This window comes from Lampetra planeri, chromosome 51, assembly GCF_965212315.1.
Source record: "Lampetra planeri chromosome 51, kcLamPlan1.2.h2, whole genome shotgun sequence".
Classification (NCBI taxonomy): Eukaryota; Metazoa; Chordata; class Hyperoartia; order Petromyzontiformes; family Petromyzontidae; genus Lampetra; species Lampetra planeri.
Genome location: NC_136157.1, coordinates 8,432,148 through 8,458,133, shown reverse-complemented (window position 1 = coordinate 8,458,133; position 25,986 = coordinate 8,432,148). Strand labels below are relative to the sequence as shown.

Sequence of the window (25,986 nt, the reverse complement as noted above, 5' to 3'; positions counted from 1 at the left end):
TCTGTTTTTTTGTCCGTCCGTTTCTCCGTCCCTCTTTCCATTTGTCCGTCTGAATGTGTCTGTCTATCAGTCTGTTCGTCCATCTGTCTGTCTGCTCTCTGTAATAGGGTGGGGGCGGGGGGGGAGTTGCGATGATCCTCACAAAGCTGACCCAATAGCGCGAACGAAACGACAAAAGTTACGTTGTCAAAAGTTGCGTTGCTGTTTGGGACTCGACCCACGAGAAAACTGGGAAACCGAACAACGGGTCAGTGCCAGAAAAACGTGGAGACAACAACCAGGAGGATTCACCTCCACGTTTGCTCGCCGTGGCCTGGCTCTGGTGACCGCAGCAGGTCACGTCGATGACTGCTGTTCTTAATTTTACAACGGTGCGGGGGGGTGACCACATCTGCTGTGCTCTCTTCTGTGATGTGGAGCATGCTCATGCATATTCAAGTAGAAAGACAAAGACCCGCTGTATAGCCTTAACCGACTGTTGGGGGCAAGTGCTGTTAGCGAGCAGCACCTATGAAGGCCGGAACGGCACAAGGGGGGTGGCCAGCACTAGGCCCAGCCGCCTTTGTTTCCCCAGTGGCGATGTTTACACATCGCGCCAGCTCCTCATTTGAGGCTAACCGCTGCACTACCGCATGTAAGGACAAGCAGTAGGGCGTGGCGGAGCGTCACTTACTGCATGTGTGACCAAGAGCAATGGCATTACTTGAGCTTTTTTGTGTGAACTAATCACTGTCCTGAGAACTCCTTAATTCAAGTCTTTAAAGTTACCATACGGGCTCAATGTCCTTTTTCTACACGTTGCGCAAGGCATGACGTTACAATCTTCCGGCAGTGGTTTGTGGTCGACCACCACTTCATAATGTCCTCGTAGGCCAATCTAACAACATTCCACATCGACCTTCTCCGGCCACGTGTCTGTGTTAAGGCCGTGCTGCAGGATCACCTCTGCCGCTATCGCTATGAATGCTGTGACCAAGGTCTGTTATGTCCGAGGCTGCACGCACGGTTTATTTGCACGCGTCTTCTGTGACGCTATTCATTATTTATCCTGCTTGCAATGAGTTCTGGCGTGGGCTTAGTGTGCAAATCATTTCATTGTCGTTTGTTGCTCTGCTTAATTTGCACATCCACACGATAATTACCTGCAACCGCTGCCACTACCTGATGGCCTTGGGCCTCTATGTTACCCCGATGTAACTCTGTGGGTCTCTGTGTGCCTACGATGTCCGGTAGCTGCCACCGTTATCCGACGGTCTTGGGCCGTGACAGAGCTGCTGAGCTCAACGTGGCCCTGCCGGCTGAACTAACAGAGCCTGAGTTTTCCTGGGTAGGTTGAACCCCGGAAGTTCTTGTGTGGGGTCGGTCACTGGCGCCTTGCTTGTGACGATCGTTAACGCTGCCGAGACAGCGGTACGGTAATTCACGCTTGTGCGCCTTTTTCTCTCTCGCTGGTTTCAAGCCCCTACGATCAAATCTGTTGCAACGCGCCCTCCAAAATCTCGTCAGACCTCGGACCTGTTATCTGTCGGTGGCATTGGAAGATAACATAACAGAACTAGTTCCTGAGGTCAATTCGATAATGTTTATCCACGCCAGGAGCACATATGCCGGCCCTGCAAATGGTGTTTAATGCTCGTCAACCTAACTGACGTTTGAAATGGTCAGAGCTGAAATATATCGAAATTAAGCAACAAACCAAAGTCATTGATGTGTTCTTTTTGCATGCAATCATCGGTGACCAGGCTAACAACATTTATCTCCCTATACTCAGTACCTCGTTTAATCACAATTCAGTCCACGCAAATCTATGGATCGCTACGTAACCCTATGAGTCTCTGGCATATGGTCTGACTGTGAATCTACAGGTCTCTATGTGAGTCTATGGGTCTCTCTGTGAGTCTATTGGTCTCTATATGAGTCTATGGGTCTCTTTGTGAGTCTATTGGTTGCTATATGAGTATATGGGTCTCTTTGTCAGTCTATTGGTTGCTATATGAGTCTATGGGTCTCTTTATGAGTCTATTGGTCTCTATATGAGTCTATGGGTCTCCATGTGAGTCTATGCATCTCACTGTGAATCTACAGGTCTCTATGTGAGTCGATGGGTCTCTATATGAATATATGGGTCTCTATGTGAGTCTATGGGTCTCTATATGAATATATGGGTCTCTAATCGAGTCTATGGGTCTCTATATGAGCCTATGGGTCTCTATATGAATATATGGGTCTCTATGTGAGTCTATGGGTCTGTATATGATTATATGGGTCTCTAATCGAGTCTATGGGTCTCTATATAAATCTATGGGTCTCTATGTGAGTCACAGGAGAGCCCGTTTTAATCACAGTTTTGTTGGCTGAAAAACGCAGAATTGAACCAAGGTGCTCAGCGGTGTTGGCTCAGCCGCTCAAACTCCGAGCCACTGCGGCAATCACCTCTACGCCGCCAGCACAATCGCTCATCGGTCATCACGCCAGCACAATCGATCGTCGGTCATCACGCCGACGTGCGGCCTGCGACTGCAGCTTCTGGCGCGAGGTGCAAAGTTAAGAGGCCACGTCACGCTCGCAGTCTCTCGTGACTACGCTGACCCGCGGCACCGCGGAGAGCGCCCTATCGGCAACAACAACAACGGCGATAAGACAAACTCCACGCGGCGAGTGGCTCACGGGGTCAGGGCATCGGATTGGCACCGCTGAGATCCTGTTCAAGTGCGGCGAGTTAGCCGTCTCAGCCCGGTTTCCAATGTATATAAAACATACAAAAACATTTTACTGGTAGGAACCTCCTGGTTACACCAGCCCACAGGGGATTATTGTGTCCGTCCGTCCGTCGTGCAGGGAGGGGCTGGGTGGGGAGGGGCTCGGTGGGGAGGGGCTGGGTGGGGAGGGTAGGGAGGGGCTGGGTGGGGAGGGTGGGGCTGGGTGGGGAGTGGGAGGGGTGGGGCTGGGAGGGGAGGGGCTGGTCACCCCGTGGTTCCCTTATAAAACTCAACGTTTAACCTACTCACGCCGGCTTGTGCCCGCCCTCACAGTCGGGCATATTTGCGGAATACACCACGCCGCCGTTGACCCTGGCCATTGACCGAGCAACCCAACGTTCCTACCAGCTCCCTCCGCAGGAATGTGTTTTTATCGAAAAATAAATTCCATCTCCTTAATTTCGGCTACATTCCAGCATTATTCGATGTCACCCTACGCTGTGTGCAGTTTAAAAAAGATACCAGTTTGACGGCCGTGCGACGGACACTACTCTGGTGTGGCGTGACGGGTGGGCAGGTGCCGTCCCTCGTCCCGTGCCCCTTGAGGTCACTGGAATGAAACTCGAGAGGTGGCTCTGCGCCATCCGCTTCCGCGGGCCGTTCTCTCACGGCAAGCTGCCGCACCGACGGATACGAATGGCACCGTCGTCGTCGCCACACGACGCCGACGGCGCAGTCGGTGTTCAAGATCGTACGAGCTGGTAGCGGCAGACCGCCCTACGTAGCTGCACAGAGATACATACGCAGGGACCCATAGAGATAGATTCACATAGAGACCCGTAGATATACGTTAAAGACAAGCCACGCTTATGCGATTGTGGCCACGCAATCCAAGCTATGGGCCCTACAGTAAACCACTGCTGTCCGCGCTCCTTTAATGGAGGAACATTGAAACGACACGAACTCTTGAGGTCCTCTCGTCGTGGCCATCAGCAGACCTCGACATTGGCATCGAGCTCCTGGGCGCACTGCCGCTGCCACCGTGCGCAGGAAACGAAATTTGGCCGCATAAAGGGATTGGAAGTGGGAGAGTTGCGCCACGTCCGGTGGTCCCGGACGAGCGAGGGATCTGGGTCGGAGGCGCCGACCACCCGGGCAGCCGCCTTGCGAATGCGAAGTCCCACCCACCTCAAAAACGATGATACTGGTCAACAAAATAAAAAAAAAAAATTCTGGCCTGGACTTTTGCAGCTGTTTTAGACTAATTTCAGGGTGCTGATTCCAAATCTGATCTCAGATTTGCTCTATCACATCTCATTTTTATGCTATCGGCATTCCCCATTTTTATTGATTTTACCCGAAATTAACTATGTCACTTATGATTGCAAGTTGTTGCGAGTCAGTGACTGCTTTAGTGTTAAAATATGGTGCTGTATTTTTAGGATAGTGTGTTTATAATATAATTTTATGTAAATATCTACATTTATTTTATATTTTTCTTCTGCAGTTTTTATTGAAAATGCAATATTTGATATCTCAAAAACCTGATGTGATATACAAAAACTGATGCCAGATTTGGAATCAGCACCCCAAAATTACCTTCAACCCGTTGGAATCCCTTATGCCAGAAAAAGTGTGTTGACCAGTGTGATCCGCGTAAAACGTCCAAATTTAAAATGTGAATTAACGCTGCGAGCAGAGCAGCGCAGCCACAGCGGGCGGGCGGTGGGGGAGCGAAGTCCGACGGCTTTCGCGCTCACCTCGCTGCTGGCGCTGCCCCTGATCCTCGCGCTCGCGTCGTAGACGTGGCAGCGCAGCGTCGTGGTGCCCACGTCGGCGCCCAGGAGGAAGCGCTCGGCGCTGTCGCCGCGCCCGTCGTCCTGCGGCTCGAGCCGATTAGGGGCGTCCATCCCACGCCGCCGGCGCCGCCGCACAAACAGCCGATCCCCCTCCACCGGCGCGACCGCCGTCACCTCCCGGTGCTCATCCTGGGCTGGAGATGGCAGGCGGCAACGAGCTGCGTTGTTAAGCCGAGCTCACGACCGGGACGCCGTGCGTCACTCTACGCAGTGCGTGTCACTCTACGCAGTGTGCCAATCTAAGCAATGTGTCACTCTCAAGTGTAACTCGAGGTGCTGTCTTGTGTGGCTCTACCACCGTGTTAGTCTATGCGTCGTGCCACTAGATGTGCTCTGTTACTCTACGCGCCGTGTCTCACTCTAAGTGTTGTGTCACCCCACGCACCGTGTCTCACTCTACGCGCTCTGTTACTCTACATGCCGTGTCTCACTCTAAGTGTTGTGTCACCCCACGCACCGTGCCACTCTACGCGCTCTGCTATTGTACGCACCACGTTCCGCCAAGCGCCGTCTCACTCTGGGCGTCCCGTCCGTCACTCGGCCGCGTTGTTCTGCTCGTGCCTCGCGTCCGACGCTGCCACAAAGAAATGAAAGAAAACAACACGGAGGGGGGGGAGCAGCAGAAGGAGCGGAAGAAACTTTGAGTTCGCGCTGCCTTTGGCTAAACATTAATGAAATAGTCGTCGGGGGGAGGGAGGGCATGTTGTGTCCTCCGTGATGGCGAGGGGGGGGGGGCGAGTGTCACGCACGCTCGACTTCCACGCTCTCAGGGAACAAAGTGTGCGCCGTAAATACTATTTTTATTTGGGCGACGCTGCTGCGTTGGCGGTGCCGCACAACAAAATATCCCCAAAATAAATATATAACCGGCGACGTTCCAGGCGACGGCCCTCCGCATAGCACGCCAGCATGAACGTGCTTTCGCGTCGTCTACGCACGATCGCCTCTCGGCATCCGCCGGCCAGCAACGGCGGCTGTGCCCGTCGGTGGCGGGGGCGAGATCTGAAGCGGTCGTGGGCATGCCCGGAGGTCGGCTCAGCCCGAAATCGATTGCCTGCCGCGGTGTGAGAAAGGTGCCGCGGATCGTGTCGTACGAACCGCCTTCAGGAGTGCGCGCGATTACCACGACGCATTAGTTGCTGAAGGCACCGGCGGCTGTCAGCACTTCCAGAATCTCACTCGGCCAACAGCGGCCGCAGCAGTGGGGCAGCACCGTGCGAGATGCGGGCTTTGCTCAACAGGCAGCGTCGGTGTAAAGACCCCGCAGATCCACAAACCAACTGCCCACGGCAACCACCCACCACGCGAAAACCACCCAGCCCAGTACAACCACCCAGCCCAGTACAACCACCCAGCCCACTGCAACCACCCAGCCCACTACAACCACCCTGCCCACTACAACCACCCAGCCCAGTACAACCACCCAGCCCACTACAACCACCCAGCCCACTACAACCACCCTGCCCACTACAACCACCCAGCCCACGACAAGCACCCTGGCCACGACAACCACCCAGCCCACTACAACCACCCAGCCCAGTACAACCACCCAGTCCACTACAACCACCCTGCCCACGACAACCACCCAGCCCACGACAACCACCCAGCCCACTACAACCACCCTGCCCATGACAACCACCCAGCCCACTGCAACCACCCAGCCCACTGCAACCACCCAGCCCACTACAACCACCCTGGCCACTACAACCACCCAGCCCACGACAACCACCCTGCCCACTACAACCACCCAGCCCACGACAACCACCCAAGCCCACTACAACCACCCAGCCCACTGCGACCACCCAGCCCACTGCGACCACCCAGCCCACTGCGACCACCCAGCCCACTGCGACCACCCAGCCCACTACGACCACCCAGCCCACTACAACCACCCAGCCCACTGCAACCACCCAGCCCACTGCAACCACCCAGCCCACTACAACCACCCAGCCCACGACAACCACCCTGCCCACTACAACCACCCAGCCCACGACAACCACCCAAGCCCACTACAACCACCCAGCCCACTGCGACCACCCAGCCCACTGCGACCACCCAGCCCACTGCGACCACCCTGCCCACTGCGACCACCCAGCCCACTACGACCACCCAGCCCACTACAACCACCCAGCCCACTGCAACCACCCAGCCCACTACAACCACCCAGCCCACTGCAACCACCCAGCCCACTGCAACCACCCAGCCCACTACAACCACCCAGCCCACTCTTACCGAAAGCGTACGAACAGCTGAGATGAAGTGGAAAAAAATGAATACGGCCGTCTCCAGCTGTTTAATCGTCACAACTGTAGGCCATGGACACTCCACTGCTGGATGAAGGCCTCTCCAAGCCACCGCCGTCGGCACCACTCATGGCCCCACGACGTGACGATCCAACCGGCACCCGCACATGACTCGATTTCATCGCTCCGTCTTCACGGCGGACGTACCCTCCGACACGTTCCGTTCCTTGAGCTGCACACATCAGCTCATCGATGCTTGCGTTGTTCTCGTTAATCCGTGTATATCGTCTCTACACTGTCGGGTTTTGTTGTTGTTGAACATCGCATGCGCTCTACAAAGGCTTTGCTTACCCGGTAACTCGGTGAAAATACCCGATGGTGAGCATGTCAATGACACTGCCAGACCGGTTAGAGCAGTTCTGGCCACGTGTCAGAGTGACGACGCTTGATGAGGCAGCGCACGTCTGCCAAGTTGTGCGCAGTATAGCCTTAACAGGCTGTTGGGCCAAGTGCTGTTAGCGAGCAACACCTATGAAGGCCGGAACGGCACAAGGGGGGGGGGGGGGGTGGCCAGCACCACGCCCGGCCCCCTTTGTCTCCCCCAGTGGCGATGTTTACACTTCGCACCAGGAACTCATTTGAGGCCGAGTCGACCTAGGGGAGGCCCAGGACCGGTTGAGAACATCCTCACTGGTGTTGGTGGCCGTGGGAGGGAATCGAACTCAGGTCAGGGGTTCACATGGATCGCAGGTTACTTGATTTCCCGTGACCACCCAGCAGTGGTTTGAACCCTCTCGCCGAACAGACTTCTGAAGGCAGTCCCACCGCTCTGCAATTATCTGTGAAATCAAACTTTTGTTAATGCAATTTTTTTTTCTCTCCCTTTGCTCTGAAAATCGGTACGTGGGGTAAAACATTCAAAAAGGATTTAAAATCAGAAGCCGATCTGCCGCTTCAATCGGTAGGGATGACAAGTGTGGTGATACGTATTATAATGGATTGGGGAGGCCTTCATCCAGCGGTGGATTGTCATGTGGTTATACTGGTAGGAACCTCGTGGTTACACCAGCCCACAGGGGATTATTGTGTCCGTCCGTCGTGCATCCAAAAATGGGAGGGGTGGGGCTGGGTGGGGAGGGGAAGGTGGGGAGGGACTAAGTGGGGAGGGTGGGGCTGCGTGGGGAGGGGCTGGGTGGAGAGGGGAGGGTGGGGAGGGGCTGGGTGGGGAGGGGAGGGTGGGGCTGGGTGGGGAAGTTGGGGAGGGGCTGGGTGGGGAGGGTGGGGCTGGGTGGGGAGGGGAGGGTGGGGCTGGGTGGGGAGGGGAAGGTGGGGAGGGGCTGGGTGGGGAGAGGAGCTGGGTGGGGAGGGCTGGGTGGGGAGGGTGGGGCTGGATGGGGTGGGGCTGGGTGGGGAGGGGCTGGTCACCCCGTGGTACCCTTATAAAACTCAACGTTTAACCTCCTCACGCCGGCATGTGCAGAATACACCACGCCGCCGTTGACCCTGGCCATTGACCGAGCAACCCAACGTTCCTACCAGCTCCCTCCGCAGGAATGTGTTTGACGATGGTCTTGAGTCTTTTTGCATTTTTTTTTACATTTCTGTTTTATCTTATTATCGTCTTGCCATGTCGGTGACTCGCGGGATTCCATTCGTGGCGCTCGCAATTCCGGTCACGTCGCGTTCCGCGGCTGCCGAAAAAAGTCCGGCCTCGTTCCAAAGCGTCGCTGGCTATGACAGAAAAGAAAATCGCCGAGTGAAATCTCGTTCTGCCTGCGGTGATGTGGACACGTCGCAGTCAATCGCGATAAGAGGAACCTACGAACGAACGAAACATCGAAGGCTGCAAAATTGGGTTCAAGATAACTAAACAACTTATCAGATAAGGCCCCACAATGAGCTGTGTGAGCTCTTTTTCAGAAGCGACCTGGCTATAACAAATGATAGCCCAACAACGAAGTGGCTTGTCATCATCACGTGGAGAATGATAGCAGCAGCCAAACACTCCAGACGCATCTTCTTGGTTCTTTCGGTAAAGTCACGTAGAAGGGAAGTAATAAAATAACAAAAATAAAACTTAATAAAATAATTCTCACGACGTTTCGGCCACAACGCAAGCAGCCGTCCTCAGGTGAAGAAACAGGTCTGTCGAGAATACAGCGTCAGACCTGTTTCTTCACCTGAGGACGGCTGCTTGCGTTGTGGCCGAAACGTCGTGAGAATGATTTTATTATGTTTTATTTTTTATTATTTTATTACTTCCCTTCTACGTGACTTTACCGAAAGAACCAAGAAGATGAATCCCTGCAGTCACGAAAGCTTTAAATCGAAACTCCAGACGCATGTTTATACATGTGGAGCGGGAAGAAACCGGAGGACCCGGCAGTACAGCAAAGGGACTAATCGCCATCTGTTGCCATCTGTACGGAGATAAAGTGCTCCCTCACGCGCGCGCGTTTACTCTGATTTCCTCTCACTTGTATAATAAACACGCGTCATTAGTTGGCTGAAAACATCTTAAAACAACAACACAATGCAGCAGCAGGACCCTTTAGTAAAAAAAAAGAGTGCTTATGACTCAGTGTGGCTCTACTGGGTAAGTAAATTATGATTACTGTTATTAACTGAAGGCAATTATCGAATGAAGATCTGGATCAGTGGTATGAATAGGCAATATGAATAGGCAAATCCGAGCCAGACGATGTGCTTCTGTAATATTGAAAAGTAAAACATGTTCCCGAAAAGGAAAGTGTTCAAATCAGTGCATATTCACCACCGTGACGGATCAGAAACATGGACACCCACGCACAACAAATCGGAACAAAGGCTGAAATAACCACAATTGAATAATTGTGAACTCTTTGCCAATCCACTGCTGGATGACGACCTCCACGGTCGGTCATAGCTGGCTGTTTGTTCATACTTCACCACGCTGTTTAGTTGGAATTGCAGTGCGTGAACCATCGAACTTGTTTTAGTTTTAACCAAGGGGAGGGTGGGAATTCACAGGGCGGTGAACCACACCTGGAAACCATGTGACCCTGGAAAGTGGACTTGTCACTTTATCGGCTGTCCTGGTCAACATAGCCACGTGGCCCCTATGTACTTTGACACCAAACTTCGGTGACCAAACACAGTAATAATTGGGCCAAATTCTCGTAATGCTGAAAAATTACCCGCAAATAACCGTAATCGAATTGGGATTACACACAGAGCAACAGCAAGACTCACTCGTCAGCGAGGCTTTCCTGGGTAAACCACCATCACAATAACTCACCACAATTTAATTTCAACCGACAGAAAATCGATCGCAATAATGCTACACAATTTGTATTTATATAGCGTTGGGGACTGGGTAGCAGTGCAAACAACTCCACAGTTGTACAGTACTGCACTCTCTATGCTACCGGCCTTCACCAACCCACACTAATCGGCGTGACGTGTGTTCATCCACTGCTGGATGAGAGGGCCTCCCCACGCCGTGCGTGTCGTGTGGTGGGGCGGGGAAGGGGGGTTATTTGACCATACTTCACCACGCTGGTTAGTAAGGGGCGGGTGGGCCAAGGCGGAAAGGAATCACGCGGTGGAGCATTGATGTACATGGACTACTTACGGACGAGTTAGGTTCCAGAGGTCTGTTCGTAAGTCGATTTGTTCGTAAGTCCTGTCGATTCCAAACGTGTTGTGCGGCATGTACACTAAACACGGGGGATGGCTTTAACACATTCCTGCGGAGGGAGCTGGTAGGAACGTTGGGTTGCTCGGTCAATGGCCAGGGTCAACGGCGGCGTGGTGTATTCCGCAAATATGTCCGACTGTGAGGGCGGGCACAAGCCGGCGTGAGTAGGTTAAACGTTGAGTTTTATAAGGGAACCACGGGGTGACCAGCCCCTCCCGACCCAGCCCCCCCCCACCCCTCCCACCCAGCCCCACCCTCCCACCCAGCCCCTCCCCACCTCCCCACCCAGCCCCTCCCCACCTCTCCCCTCCTCACCCAGCCCCACCCTCCCCTCCCCACCCAGACCCTCCCTGCACGACGGACAGACACATTAATCTCCTGTGAGCTGGTGTAACCTGGCGGTTCCTACCAGTAAAAGTTGTATAATGTCCTGTAGATGCCACTGGTTCTTCACGTTGTGTAGATGTAGATGCCACTGGTTCTTCGTGTTCTGTAGATGTAGACGCCACTGGTTCTTCACGTTGTGTAGATGTAGATGCCACTGGTTCTTCACGTTCTGTAGATGTAGATGCCACTAGTTCTTCGTGTTTTGCAGATTGAGATGCCACGACCGCCATCTATTGCGCGGTGGTTGAACTTACGACTCTCAGTCCTAACAGGCAACTGGACATACGGAACGGTTTGTTCGTATCTCTGAAAGTTCGTAAGTCGAATGTTCGTAAGTAGAGGAGTCTCTGTATTGCACAGTCCAGCACTTGCCCTCTGTTGCTCACCACGCATCTCCGCAGTGGTGGTCGAGCGATCCGAACCTGATGGAGAGTTATGTATCGAGGAAAGCCACACACTCAGGGCTCTTTTTCAGGAGGGTCCTGCAACACTGGGTTGTTACGTTAAGATACCTTCACCGAATTAACGACGGGTGCTTATTATGCCGAACAAAGTGGGGAATAAAACAAAACAAATTCGGAGCGCCCGGAGAAAACCCACGCGAGCGAGGGGGCAACTCTCGATCCCCGTACAGACGGCAACAGATGGCGATTAGTCCACTTGCCGTGACTGCCCTCTGGCGAGCCAGAGTACGGCACCTCCCTCGACACCCATCTGTGCGGTGATCCACCAACCCCCCCGCTCGCTGCCTCCACAGTGCTGGTTAGCGGGCCACGTGCACAGTGGCCACAACCACCGGGTGACCCAATCTCAAAATCCTGCTTTAGCTTCCGAGATCTGACGACATGGGGCCAGAGGTTGCAACCGGGTACCCGATACCCGTACCCTACCCGATACCCGGCTACCCGTACCCGGCCGGGTACAGGGACGGGTAGCCGCTTGCGACCCTGGTGCGGCCGGGTACGGGTACGGGTAGGCCGTGAGTCACTGGTGAGTCACCGTTTGTCACTCATTTCGGGTAGGGTACGGGTAGGGAACGGGTACCCGTACCCGGCCGGGTACGGGTACCCATTTGCGGCCCTGGTGCGGCCGGGTACGGGTAAGGAATCAAAACCCGTTTGCGACCTCTGCATGGGGCCCAATGACCAAAGACTCGACCACGGGCATCATAATCGCCCCACGCGTGTGGGGCCGTCCATAAATGACGTCACGTGATTTTTGACGATTTTTGACCCCCCCCCCCCATTCGTCACAAAAAATCAGACCCCCCTCAAATATGACGTCACAAAGCTCTGCCCCCCCTCCCCCCCCAAAACCATATTTCCATTTTGAAAATAAAACATGATTCAAATCGCTTTAAACTATTGTCATTGTAGTGCGTGTTTAATGTGGCGCTGCACTCTGATGTTGTAGGAGTGTTGTTATAACAATTAGTGTTGTTATAACAATTCAATATTTATTTAAAGTTGCTCATTTTGGTGTGACGTCACATGTCTCACCCCCCCCTCGTCACACATCGTCACAAATCTCTGACCCCCCCCCCAGGTGCGTGACGTCATTTATGGACGGCCCCGTGTGGCTCAACGAGTTGTTTTTGTATCTACGCGTGGTGAATGAATTCTGAACCTTGCTGTGGTCCCATGCCACCCCCCCCCCCCCCATATGTACGTGGGGGGGGGGGGGCTCCTCATCCAGCAGTGGATTGACAAGCAGGACTTGTACGTGAACATTCATCATCATAACCACATACATGTCAACCTTCTTACAAACCTATACAGACCCTATTGGTCACCCCGTGCCCCTAACAAATCTCAACGTTCATCCCACAAAGTCCCATCACAAGGAGAGAAACACAAACAAAAAGACACAAACATTTTAAAAAAAATTGCCCGTATTGAAACGGCTGCACCGCTGTATGGACTTGAAAACTCAATTTCTTTGTACAAGAATACGGGGTGTGGGTTGACAGCTTTGTATACACCATTGGAACCTCATTTGCCAGTAAAAATATGATAATTGATTTTTTACCCTTCTATCTGTCAGTTTTGTTGCCAGATAGAAGGGTAAAAAACCAATTATCAGCTTTGTATACATCAGCCCAGATGATCAAATCCACGAGGATCGATGCCACTCACCGGAGAGGCGACGTCAAGCCTGGCTGTCCTCGGCAGTGTCCAACGTGGAAGTTTAAAACCTCCCGAACACGTGTAACGGAAAGCGGGTGTTGGTGGTGTCGTGAACGCAGCCGCACTCGCTCAATCACACTCACGCATACTATCTCACACTCACTCACACACTCTCTCACACTCACTCACACACTCTCTCACACTCACTCACACACTCTCTCACACACTCTCTCACACTCTCTCACACACTCTCTCACACTCACTCACACACTCTCTCACACTCACTCACACACTCTCTCACACACTCTCTCACACTCACTCACACACTCTCTCACACACTCACTCACACTCACAAACTCTTTCACTCACACTCTCACACGCACACACTCTCACCCACCCACTCACACTCACCCACTCTCTCACTCACACTCTCACACACTCACTCTCTCACACACTCTCACACTCTCTCACACACTCTCTCACTCACACTCACAAACTCTTTTACTCACACTCTCACACGCACACACTCTCACCCACTCACACACTCACCCACTATCTCACTCACACTCACAAAATCTCTCACTCACACTCACACACTCTCTCACACTCGCACTCTCTTACACACACCCTCACCCACTCACTCACACCCCGTCTCTCACACACACTCTCACACTCTCTCACACTCACACACTCACCCGCTCTCTCACACACGCAGCTTCACACTGGCAGCTCCAGACGCAGTGGCGGCTGAGGGTTGCCCTTCTCAACGTCCAGCAGACGTCCGAGGCAGGGCGGCAACTCTCCAACGCGCGCCACCTCACGCAACGTCGCGCCCGCCCGCTCACCCTCGTTACACCAACAACACGTGTCACACACACACACCAACAACACGTGTCACACACACACACACACACCAACAACACGTGTCACACACACACACCACGTGTCACACACACACCAACAACACGTGTCACACACACCAACAACACGTGTCACACACACCAACAACACGTGTCACACACGTGCCGGACATCTCTGACCCACCCCCCGCTCACCTCGCTGTGCATTCGCAACACGCCCCACGGGCGGGCGGCCCCAGGCTTTCGGCTTGCCGCGTGAGATATGAAGATGAACAATCTACGCCACTTTATTTTAAACAATCACAGCGGTAGCGTGTGGTTTTAACAGGCGTGGGGGGGGGGTATATGTGTTACTAAACGACGTTTCGGGTAATATCCCTTTTTTTAAAAAGCCCCGAGGGCAGAGTTGAGTTGTGAAGCGACATTCGACCCCCCCCCCCTCACGCGTTCGTCTCTGCCTCTTGTCGTGTAACTAAAAGTTTAATGTTTAATCTTTAAACTCGCGGGTTCTACTTACTGTTGTTGTCAACCTTTGTCGACGACGTTTCGGCCGGCACTCGGGTGTAGTGTTGGGAAGTGGGAGGGGCGAGGCGGACCTTGCCCCGCCCCCTCCCCCGTTGAGTTTCCCGCCAAAATCATTAAAAAAATCTTGAGGTATAAAAGGTTTCAGCACTAAAATTGTTTTTTTTAGTTAAAGTCCATTGAGTTAAGAGGCTCTTTTAGTACATCACTCCCGTCGGTTTAATAAACCGAAACGATAATTAGTTTTTTGTTTTTTTTCGTAGAGTTCAACACAGGGGGACGAGGGGGGCGAAATGCCGGCGAAGCGCGGTGAGTCCTTCATAGAGAGACACTCACACACTCGCTGTGTCCCTGTGTTATGTTGTGTATTGTGTGTGTTGTGTGTCTGTGTTGTGTGTTTGTGCTGTGTGTTTGTGTTGTGTGTCTGTGTTGTGTGTGTCTGTGTTGTGTATTGTGTGTATTGTGTGTGTCTGTGTTGTTTGTGTTGTGTGTGTGTCTGTGTTGTTTGTGTTGTGTGTGTGTCTGTGTTGTGTGTGTGTCTGTGTTGTGTGTGTGTCTGTGTTTGTGTTGTGTCTGTGTTGTGTGTGGGTCTGTGTATTGTGTGTCTGTGTTTTGTGTGTGTGTTGTGTGTCTGCGTTGTGTGTGTCTGTGTTTGTGTCTCGTGTCTGTGTCTCTGTGTCAGAGGTCGCAAACGGGTTTTGATTCCTTACCCGTACCCGGCCGGGTACGGGTAGCCGGGTATCGGGTAGGGTGCGGGTATCGGGTACCCGGTTGCGACCTCTGCTCTGTGTGTGTCTGTATGTGTTTGTGTGTCTGTGAGCTTTTTTTTTATGTAAGTCAACTCAGCCTCAATTGAATGCGCCTGGTGCGGTGTGTGGTAAAGATGCCACTGGGGAGACAAAGGCGGCCGGGCGTGGTGCTGGCCACCCCACCACCTCGACCCTTAAATCGGCGCCACTCGCGAACATCACTAAGTTATGTTAAGGCTTTATATCATGCAATTGTTATCCTTATTACAGACCAATACAGACCTTATTGATCACCCCGTGCCCTTATACATCTCAACGTTTATCCGACAAGAGAGAAACACAAAAAATAAACACTTTTGTTGCCCCGTATTTAAACGGCTGTACGCCGTATGGACCTGCAAACTCAATCTCCCTGCACAAGAATACGGGGTGAAGCGTGTTTGTTGACATATTTGTTATTATAGGGGCTACTTTCTTGTCTTTGTTATCATTTGGAGAGTGGTTTCGAGGTGGTTTGCGCGGCATACTGCATCATTGTCCAGGATTTTGATTAAATGTTCACTGCTGTATGAACGACTGTTCCGTTTTAAGTTTCCGCTGCGATGTATATTCCTTTACAAATTGTTTCTCTAGAATATTGTTAACATTTTTATTTATCTTACCCTCCTTTTTAGCCTCCTCAACTCTTGAAAAAAAATTCTGTTTAGGTCATTGAGCCCATCTTGGGTAAAAAAAAATTCAAAAAATAAAACAAATTGTGAGCACAACATATCATAGGTTGGTTTCCGGGGCCGGCTCGGCACGGCACGTCGCCAGTGGAAAACCAGCACGAATTACATTTGGCGGTTCACAGATCGTACAAAACGGTATTGATGTGCAATATTTACGTACATTTTGACATTAATTTGTTCATGTAGTTATATCGCCATGATGAAAAAAGTCCTTGCGTATACTGTACTTATAAATCAGTATTATGGCTCATGTCCGATTTTATCATCGGCGCGTTGAGTGCGTCGATTCATTGCAAATCCATCCATGGATCGATAAATGATCTGACAATGCCCCCTTCATTTGATTGGCTAATATCAGCGAGATTGGTGATTCCTTCGCAGTCCACTTTTGTTGAACCACAGCACCCGGTTTAACACGTAGGCTTTTGCGGCCAATATCATCCATAAAAGTTTTTTTTGGGTTAGACCGCGTAAATATAAGTGTGTCGTTCAACCCGCCACCATCCGACACAGCCAATTAGTAATGTTTGTCACGTAAACAGAACGTGGCCAATTCGTCGCTAGTACAGCACACCGGTGTTTTCGGAGAGCAAATCCACAACATTTCCAATCTGAGTACGACGTTTCGCCAGTAATTACAACCGGCTTCATCAGGCGACAGCCATATTTGTGGAGAAATCCTCCCGTTTCGCTCCTCAGAGGGGTAGATGTGATGATGTCACTTGTGAGCCCTTAACGTGTGAAGGGGGGATTAATGAATGCGTATAAATAACAACGGCTATCCATTGCCAGTTGGGCTACTCACGGCGCCCTGTTGCGGTACTGCGTTGCAGGTAAGCGGCGAGGCGGCTGCGGCCCCTTTGCCGCACCGTCTCAGGACGGCGATTGTGGCGTGTGGATCGACACGGCCCAGCGCAGGAGGAAGAGGCCGCCGTCGCCACAGTGGCCGCTTGACCCACGTGCCGGCGAGCCGGTGCCGCGACCCGGGGCCCGGCAAACGCGGATCTCGGCTTTCTTCATCACCAGCAGTGGAGGGGACGCCGGAGAACCGGGTTAGTTTTCTGGTTAACCACGGTTGGCTCGGTGCAGTGTCGGGCATGGTGCCTCGGAGACCTTTGTTGGCACCTGCTCAAGGTGGCAAGGTGCTAATGTTGCTACACCAACCATTTAGAGTAAAACAAAATGCACAATTATTTTACCAAGAATTGGACATACCGATACAGGATCCCCGATGCATACCTGGAATCGCTCCTTAACTCTGCATGGTGCCCTCGCCCTAATCCCATTCTGCTTTTCTATTCTAAATCATGCGCGAATGTTACAGGGGAGTGAACCAAATATCAAATATATATAGAGAATTAATGAGAAATAATTCAAATGAGAGGGTAAAAACACGACAGTTGAGCAAAGATTTTTTTGTTATCAAGACCCTGAATCGAGATAATTAATTGAATCGCTAGGTGTGATTGAATTGTTACACACCCAGTCGTCATGTTTCCTACACAGTCTAATTCTTCGCGCCGTTTTCATTTTGTCGTCCTATAGAAAGCAGCCACGAGGATGGAGATGGCGCCTGGCGAGCACCGAGCTGTTCGTCTGCCGGACGATGGAATGACGGGAACAGCGACGGTGGCGCATCGGACAAAATTGGCAGCGTGCGGGAGTTCGGCGGCCGTTCTTACTCCTCTTTCTCTAACGACCGCTCTCGGCGGCCGTTACCCCGTGATAGCGACGGTGATCACGCCTGTCCTGTAGCGGAGTCTCGCTCAGAGTTTGGAAATGCGAGCGACCCCGCTGCTGTTCCGGTGAGAACGGAACCGCACCGGCGAGAAGGCAACACCACCGGCGATGTAAACGGCTCATCCAATCGGCCCGGCAGCTTTGACGCCAATGAAGATAGCAACGGCTTCTCTCCGCTGAATGCGGGATCTGCGTCGCATCCACACTTGTCATCTGAGAATTTCCAAAAACAGCGCAAGGTCGTTTCCCGTCCGTTTGGCCCGTGTATGGCACCGGACCGCCCGGACATCACCGCCACCGATACCTTTAGCGATTCGGAGAATGCGTTTAGCGACTCTGAGAACACATTTAGCGGCGACGGTGGGTCAGATCGGACGGAGCCCGCGAGAGACGCGTCGTGGGAGGACTCGGAATGTGGCTCGGCTGCGCTGTTCACGCAGGACACGCAGGGCGCTCGCGTGATCGCGCACCGGAGGGTCCGACGCGGCCACGGGTCTCCGCAAACGTTCCACTCGCGGGAGCGGGCGCGTGGGAGCGTCCTGGAAGTCCTGGACGAAAACGTCACGTCCGATTGCGATGTGGAGGAGAGTGATTTGACGTCAAGTTTGCGGTCGAAGGACAAGAAGCGGAGAATCGCCGATCCGGAATCGCAGTCTCAGTCTGGGGCTATGTTCACGACGGATTCGCAGGGCAACAGAGTCATACATCACGGCTGTTTTGTGGAATACTAAGCGTGTAATGACCTGTGGAATGAACGATCAAAATCGACGTACGTAGATTACACATGCGTTTAAGAATTTGCGTAGGAATTGATTGCGATTTAGGAAAACTAACGGCCTTTGACCAAATTACCCAGCTAAGCAGGTTTGACCTTGGATACTGCTTAAATGAGGGAACACCATGCATAAAAAATTATTGCTATGGGCTGCTGGAGTTGGCTAAAAATCCAAATATAGGACCACAGATCTTGGGCAATTATCTGGCTGCCTTCCCACTTGTCTGGTTTCTCGCGACTCTGTGCACGTTACACATTCTTCAACTTTACGCGTTACAAATTCTACACCTTCAGCCTGCACTTCTAACCAGCATGGTGAGGTATAGCTAGATGACCCCCCCACCCACCACCCGCAGGGTGAGGGAAGACCCTCGTACAAAAGTTGACGAATAAAAATGGCCTTACCTATATACTGTACATTGACCCTTTCGTGAAATTACATACGCAATCTTCATTGTTTACTGTTAATTGCAATTTTAATTCTGTAATGTTAATGCTGTTTATGACATTGAAAGTGATCTGTCAAATGAATAAATATTTTACTGGTAGGAACCTCCTGGTTACACCAGCCCACGGGATTATTGTGTCCGTCCGTCCGTCGTGCAGGGAGGGGAGGGTGGGGAGGGGCTGGGTGGGGAGGGTGGGGCTGGGTGGGGCTGGGTGGGGAGGGGTGGGGCTGGGTGGGGAGGGGTTCGTCACCCCGTGGTGCCCTTATAAAACTCAAAGTTTAACCTACTCACGCCGGCTTGTGCCCGCCCTCACAGTCGGATATATTTGCGGAATACACCACGCCGCCGTTGACTCTGGCCATTGACCGAGCAACCCAACGTTCCGACCAGCTCCCTCCGCAGGAATGTGTTTGCTGCATTTTCTCACATCGGGCAGGGCATTTTTAAGTTGGTGCTCACTGCGTTTGTGAACTCCGCTGGGTGGTGGTGGCGGCTATGCACGTGGCTTCCTGTAATCCACCACTTGTTTGGGCAGCGAGGGTTGGGTGGATCGCACAAATGTTGTGAAACTCCTTTCCTGTGGGCGTCATGGAGGAGCCCGTACCCTGGCTCGCCCAGAGGTCGTGGTACTGCTAAAATGTGGACACAACTACCTGTATGAAATCGTGTGTTTCCCCCTCTCACAGTAGTTTTTTTCCGGGTTTCCTCCAACATTTAAACATTAATTGGCCGATAACACCTTACTATATAGAGGGTCGCAGAGCTTGGGCAGTTGTAAGCACCCGCTCGCCCCGTGGCTGCCTTCTCGCATGTCTGGTTCCACGTGCCTCTCAGACCTCTCCAAGATTGTGCACGTTACAAGTTGACATAATTTTCAAGCAGTCTCCCAGCAATGTGTTCCAGCTCATGCGAAATGGCCATGCGTATCGACTGATCCCTATTTTTGCTCATGACTAAAGCTGCCGCTGGCTCTGTCCCTGAGCTACTGCTCACCAGCACTGTTTCACTATTTTTTGGGATAAATCGTCTTTCAATTTTGGCTTTGTTCGTCAAGTTAATTTGTTTAATTGGGGGAGAATTCAAGAGACTGGGATAGTCTCAATTGTAAGATTAAACAAATCAGTTGGTGATGCTGCATTGGCAGTGGTGCAAAATCGCAATTGCCTGTGCATGGCCTAACCCATAAGTAAAATCAGTTATGAATCTTCATTCAAATTGATTGCGGAATTGAAAATGTAAATATTACTCGCTGCCGGCCGCCAGGGGGCGCTGTACCACAGCGGATAATGATGCCTCAGATGTTTTTAAAATCGCCACAATACTGCTGCGACATAGCTTCCGATATAAGGTCCACGATAATCATATCGTAAGTTTCGCCAACACATCGTGACATCGCGATAATCGTGGCTACATGTGTTCATTTTATTCCCTAAAAATGTGAAATGACATAAAGCTCAATCATTTAGGCAAAAAAAATTACATCTACTTTTGAAGATGTCACGATTATCTCGATATCAGTTTCAAATTACTTTCTAATTGCTTTTCAAAAGCTTTAATACATCAGTGCATTGCGAAACATTTTCTGGAGTACGATATTAACATGGCTATTATAGCACCTCAATTTATTTTGTTATATTAATTGATTCATTATTTTGAGTGGTAACTGACTGCAAGTGTGTTCTAAGCATTATATGTTGTAATATAGCTGGTAAAGTTATACGTTTTAAAGTTATACAGAATCGCGCTATGCGACGTCTCCGTGTCCAGCAAGGCACAGGAAACAAAACCTCTGAAAGGCAGCTACAAAGTTATTTGAAACTCAGATCACGATAATAGAGATATCTGGAAAATGAATATTGTATTGTGAAGATGTATGTCGCGGCAACCCAAACGCTCTTGAGGTCGATTAACCCTGTTTATGTTTTGAGATCTCCATGTGAGTCTATATCGTATCTCAAGACTATGGACCACATAGTACGCGGTCTCATTTCAGATATCACCAGACTGGCGAGTGAGCGAGTGGATGGATTCAGGATTTTCTGTCTATATCTCAAACCATTGGTCTCTTCGATCATTCGCCTATGGATCTCTGCACGAATGTTTTTAGTCTCTCCGCAAGTCTTTGGGTCGCTTGGCAAGTCTGTTGGTCTCTGTGCGAGTCTAAATCTCAAACCACGGACCACATCGTAACACCACTGCCTGCTTTCATCATTTGCCTATGGGTCACAACATGAGTCGTTGGATCTCTACGGCAGTCTGTGGGTCTAAATAGTCGACTATGCGCCTCGATGTGGGTTTATTTCTCGAAACCATGGATTACAGTAACAACCACTGGTGCTTCGATCACTTCAGGTATTCACACCCAAGGCTACTCCTGACGATGGCTCTCACCATCCTCGACATGATCTTATAACCATCGCCGATCATCTGCCCACCAATTCAAAGAAGAATACCGTGATGTTTGAGGATCTACTTTGCCACGTGAATTCATATTTACTTCCCTTGCCGTGTAAATATGGGTGAAGTTATTTTAACACGTAGGCTTTCGCAACCAATATCATCCATAATACAGCTTTTTTGGGTTAAATCCACGACCACTCGACACAGCCAATTAGTAAGGTTTGTCACGTGTACAGAACATGCCAATTCGTTACTGGTACAGCACACCGGTGTGTTGGAGAGCTCTCCAACACATTTACAATCCGAGTACTCAGATATTTACACGGAAAGGGTAAGACTCAGATTGAGTACTCACATTTACAATCTGAGTACTGCGATTGAGTACTCAGGTTGTAAATGTTGTGGCTTGGCTCTCCAACACACCGGTGTGCTGTACTAGTAACAAATTGGCATGTTGTGCTTACGTGACAAACCTTACTAATTGGCTGTGTCGGGTGGTGACGGGTTTAGCCACGCATTTTTATATTTACGCGATCAACCCCCCCCCCCAAAAAAAAACAATTGAGTACGGTAGTGTGCCGGTAGATTTTCAGTATTTTGATGTTTTGCCAAAAGTATAATTTATATACGGTATGTTCAGCTATGGGAGGAAACCAGGGAACCCGGAAGAAACCCAGGCAGAGCAGAGGGAGAACGTTAATTTCACACAGGCACTCAATGTTGGGAATCGAACCCAGGCGCATTCTTGCCGTGATATGTAAGCGCTACAACCCGTGTCACCCGACTGTATTGGCTCTAATGTTGTAAATCCAATTGTTTCTCAATTACGTGGCCGGTTCAACTGAGGCCCTTTGCCCAAGAGGGTTTTGTAAATTTGGATTTTCACCGCACGATCAGTAACTCCCGTTTCCCGAGTATTCAACGTGGCAGAGAAAACTCATATGAGCACATTGACTGATGAATGACAGATGTATTTATGTGCGTACGCTATTGGTGCAGAGCGGTGGAATTCGAGACACATTTCATACATTACCACGAGCCGTACGTTGTAGTCAAAATAGTCCCGGGGCATGTGGACACAAGAGTGGACCACACGGGCAAACACCCCCCCCCCCCCACGGAGATCCATTTATAGATACCCCACTGACTTCGAAAGGTCGGATTAACTTTAGTCTCGACAGTCTGGTTAAATATTGTGGAAAGTGATGGCCCCACGCCTTACAGCGGCAGAGAAAAGGTGGTACCAGGGATGGAGACTTGTGAATCTGGCCCTCGCCCACACACACACATACAACTATTGCAAGAAAACGCCACGATACTAAGAGTTTTAGTGCTATTTGCAAGTGTTTCCTGGCTCACCATGAAGACAAAAGCCAGAGACAGTTAACGTAGAGCAGTGACGCAAACAAAACAAATAGGAATAGGTGCAAAAACAACCACATTGCTGAAGAAAATAAAAATATTGGATAAACACAAATCATTATTTAAAAAAATAAATTTCGTGTCACGGAAATTGGCTTGGACAAGTTATTTATACAAACCGTAATAAATTATATCTCGTAAACGTTAAAATAATGACCTCAGCTTTATGCATCAATCTCGGACAAAGCTCACCGGTGTTAAAAGGTTGCAATAAGTGCACCGAGATTGGCGATGTTGATGATGCGTAATTCCAACTGAATAATTTCCAGGCAAAATTTAGAGCATTTGGATGCTTTGCTCAATACTCGGTTACATTGCGCGTTTGCACGCGCGTGTTTCAGCTTTGGGAGGAAACAGGAGAACGCGCAGAGAACCGATGCGGAACAGGAGGAGACACACACACACACACGTCACACAGAAAGGCACCGGTGAATCAAAGCGAGGCCCCTCTTGCTGTGAGGTGCAAGCGTTGCCACTGCGCTGCCACCCAGCCACTCGGATGCAATAAGTGCATTGCGATCGGTGGGTGACGTTTATAGAATTTGAATTATGTTCTTTCTATGATCTCTCTCGTTTTAGTGTGGTATCTATAAACGGATCGCCATGTGTATATTATTCCTGTCTATAGACCGATTGCCATCTTGGTGAGAGATTTGTATTGGCTTGGTGTGGGCAAGGAAAAAAAAACACGTGTCACTTTCCCTTTGGAGAGGTCAGGCTAGGACAAAAAAAAATCTGGCCACAAGATGGAAATCAGGATTGCGTTTCTTTTTAAAGGCCCTTTATCCAGGAAGAAGACTGATCAGAGCCGTACGCTTCAATATGACAGTGCGTTGCAATGTCGAATTAAATTATTAAAAAAAAAATCCTTCACAGTTCCATCAAAATTTCACAAATCCAGGAAGAGCCTCACTTGAGTCTCAGTGCTCATTCTCAAGAGGGCTTTGCTACATTCTGACAAGATTTCATGGCATATTTGTAAGAAGCAGGATAAGAATGAAATAAAAAAGGGGCTCTTTAGAGAGGGACCCTTCCGTCAGCAGTGGCGTGAGCAGGCATTAGGAGGACTGCATCAAGTTGGGATGTTTTGGCCGATTTCAATTGTGAAATGAGCGTGGGAGGAAAAACGGAATACCCAGAAAACCCCACCACGCGTTCGAGGGGATCACGCAAAATAACTCCACTATACAGACTGGTTCACTGGGCCCACTTGCTGTACTGCCACCAACGTTTATTAGCATTAAGTTTAACACAATTCCGGTAACAGATCGCAGTTGCTGCCACCCAAACGCATGCTCATTTCTGGACTGTGGGTTACACTCGGAGAGGTAGTAACCCTCGTGGGTGGATGGGTGAGTGATTGGATGAGAGAGGGTGAGAGGGTGCGTGGACGAATGAGTGGGTGGGCGATTGAATGAGTGGGTGGGTCAGGGTTTTCACCTTTCCCACAAACCAAACCCGGACACTATTCTCAGTCAGCATGAACTCTATTAGATCTCGGTACAAATGAATATCCTACCAACTCGTAAACAAGGGTACCAACTCTGGGTCTGTTCGGGCTAAACCCGGGACCGGTGGCAACGCGAGTGGAGAGCTTGACACGCAAGAGGAAATTCCCGTTTGAATGTGGAGATTAACCTGCGTGCCCCGGGCTGAATGTGTAGATGTTGGCACGTGATAATCGTGGGTCGGGCAGGAGCAAGTCGTGTTACCTGACCGCATTCAAATACGTCGTGAATTGATTCGTTAGTTTGCGTCAGCGATGCTCGCTTTTGAAATTTGTCACGCATTAAAAGCAGTTTGGAAAATCGATAGTGCGGATAAAGAAACGTGTACAGTACGTATCTTGATCAAACATTTTCACTGTGGCCAGGTGGCTCGGCAGTCGAGCTAGCAGCTCGCAAATCGGAGTTCATATCCTGGTTACGGGTTGACGCAGCCCATCATCATTCCTCGTATTGGGTCGATAAAGTACCAATGTGTGAGGGAGGGGGGGGGGGTAGATTCGACCCCGCCATAGGAATGTGAAATTTCCACCACTGGCTCAGGGTCTGTAAACAGGGGGATGGGATTCGCCTCGAGCAGAGAATCACTCTCACTCGACGTCGATATGATGCTGCCCACTTTTGCCAACCGGTACTGACCAGCGTGGTGAAGTATAATGTAGTGCAATCACGACACGCAGGGCACGGGTAGACCCTTCTCCAGCAGTGGATTGACAAAGGAGCCGTTGTACCCGTACATAGAGGGACAAGGTACGCATGCAATTCGAAACCCGTGTTGACTTCACAACAGCTACAGGGATCTGGCAGAAGGGAAGCGATGCCGAGGCGTGGTGGTGGTATCTGCAACGTTCGCCGCGGTGACCTCTTGACCTTAACTCAGACGGGCGGTGGTGGTGGCGATGCACGTGGCTGCCCGTAATCCAGCACCCGTGGAGGAGGCTCCGATGAGGTTGCCGTACCCCTGGCCCTGCCAGGAGGAGGAAGGCGCGACAGCGAACAAAGAAATGTTATTCTTAGGTTTTTTCGGTAAAGTCACGTAGGTAAAACATCAAAATTAATAAAAATAAAATAAAATAATAAATAACGACGTTTCGGAGGCAACACGTCGTGATTTTTTATTTTATTTTTTATTAATTTTGATGTTTTACCTACGTGACTTTACCGAAAAAAACCTAAGAATATGATTCCTTGCAGTCACGAAATCTTCAAATCTAGAACAAAAAAATGCACGCGCACGTGCACGATCTTCTGTCCCCTCTCGCACGCGTGGGGGTTTCTCCAGGAGCTACGGGTTTTCCCTGCCACACGTAGACACAGTGATGAATTGGCTTTAATTGTAATCTTAATACATAAATGGAGCGCAGAATGTGGGCAGTTGTTGGCAAACAGCTGCTGCAGCTGCTGCGTTGTAGCCTTTTCTGCGATTCCACAGCGATCGTGAGATGGAATTTGCAAGAACGACACAAACTCTACATCATACTATACGCATGCGTCCTTGGGACTACATGCATTTGAGGTCCCGGTCAATAAAGTTGTCGAAGCGCTATGCTGCGCGCGACTAATTCCGTCCAATCACAGCCACTTACGATCAGCGCCGCGAGTGTGGAAACGTCGCGCGAGTCGCATCACACGGACGCCACCAGTGGCCGCTACGGACCAACACCCCGCTTTGAAAAAATTAACCCGTAAAAACAAAGTTTTTCACTATAAATCCTTTATATGCGTGGCAGCTAGAGTCCTCTCGTCCTCTGGCTTGAGATGGCTGCCACCTATGGGTCAGATGATTGCATGGCACCATTAAGCAATTGGTAATTAAATATAATCTTTTTGTCCTAAAAAG

At 50.7% G+C, this 25,986-nt stretch overlaps 2 protein-coding genes across 6 annotated transcripts in view; one reads left to right on the top strand and one right to left on the bottom strand.

The window, feature by feature from the left end:
• Positions 1–14,439, bottom strand: part of GK5 (glycerol kinase 5) — a 35,148-nt gene extending 20,709 nt beyond the window's left edge. For 2 of the 5 annotated variants that reach the window (XR_013588516.1, XM_078616641.1), the window contains exons 1-3: positions 7,009–7,346; positions 5,050–5,132; positions 4,460–4,692 (exon numbers count right to left, since the gene is read on the bottom strand). Coding sequence is in view for 4 of the 5 variants with exons in the window: in XM_078616641.1 (XP_078472767.1) it covers positions 4,460–4,692; positions 5,050–5,132; positions 7,009–7,043 (351 nt within the window). In the remaining variant the exon portion in view is untranslated. Of the gene's footprint in view, positions 1–4,459; positions 4,693–5,049; positions 5,133–6,790; positions 7,347–14,370 lie in introns of those variants that run through there. The other 3 variants (XM_078616640.1, XM_078616638.1, XM_078616639.1) reach the window with 3 other exon arrangements.
• Positions 13,080–18,948, top strand: LOC144734449 (uncharacterized). Its single transcript, XM_078616642.1, has 3 exons — positions 13,080–14,684; positions 16,689–16,907; positions 17,401–18,948. The coding sequence occupies exons 1-3, from the start codon at positions 14,669–14,671 to the stop codon at positions 18,324–18,326; spliced, it is 1,161 nt and encodes a 386-aa protein (XP_078472768.1). The 5' UTR covers positions 13,080–14,668; the 3' UTR covers positions 18,327–18,948.
• The last annotated feature ends 7,038 nt before the right edge of the window (positions 18,949–25,986 follow it).

Excerpts from the sequence above, each read along its gene's own strand:
- LOC144734449 (XM_078616642.1), top strand. Across the intron at positions 16,908-17,400 it reads AGGGGACGCCGGAGAACCGG|AAAGCAGCCACGAGGATGGA; the intron begins GTTAGTTTTCTG and ends GTCGTCCTATAG.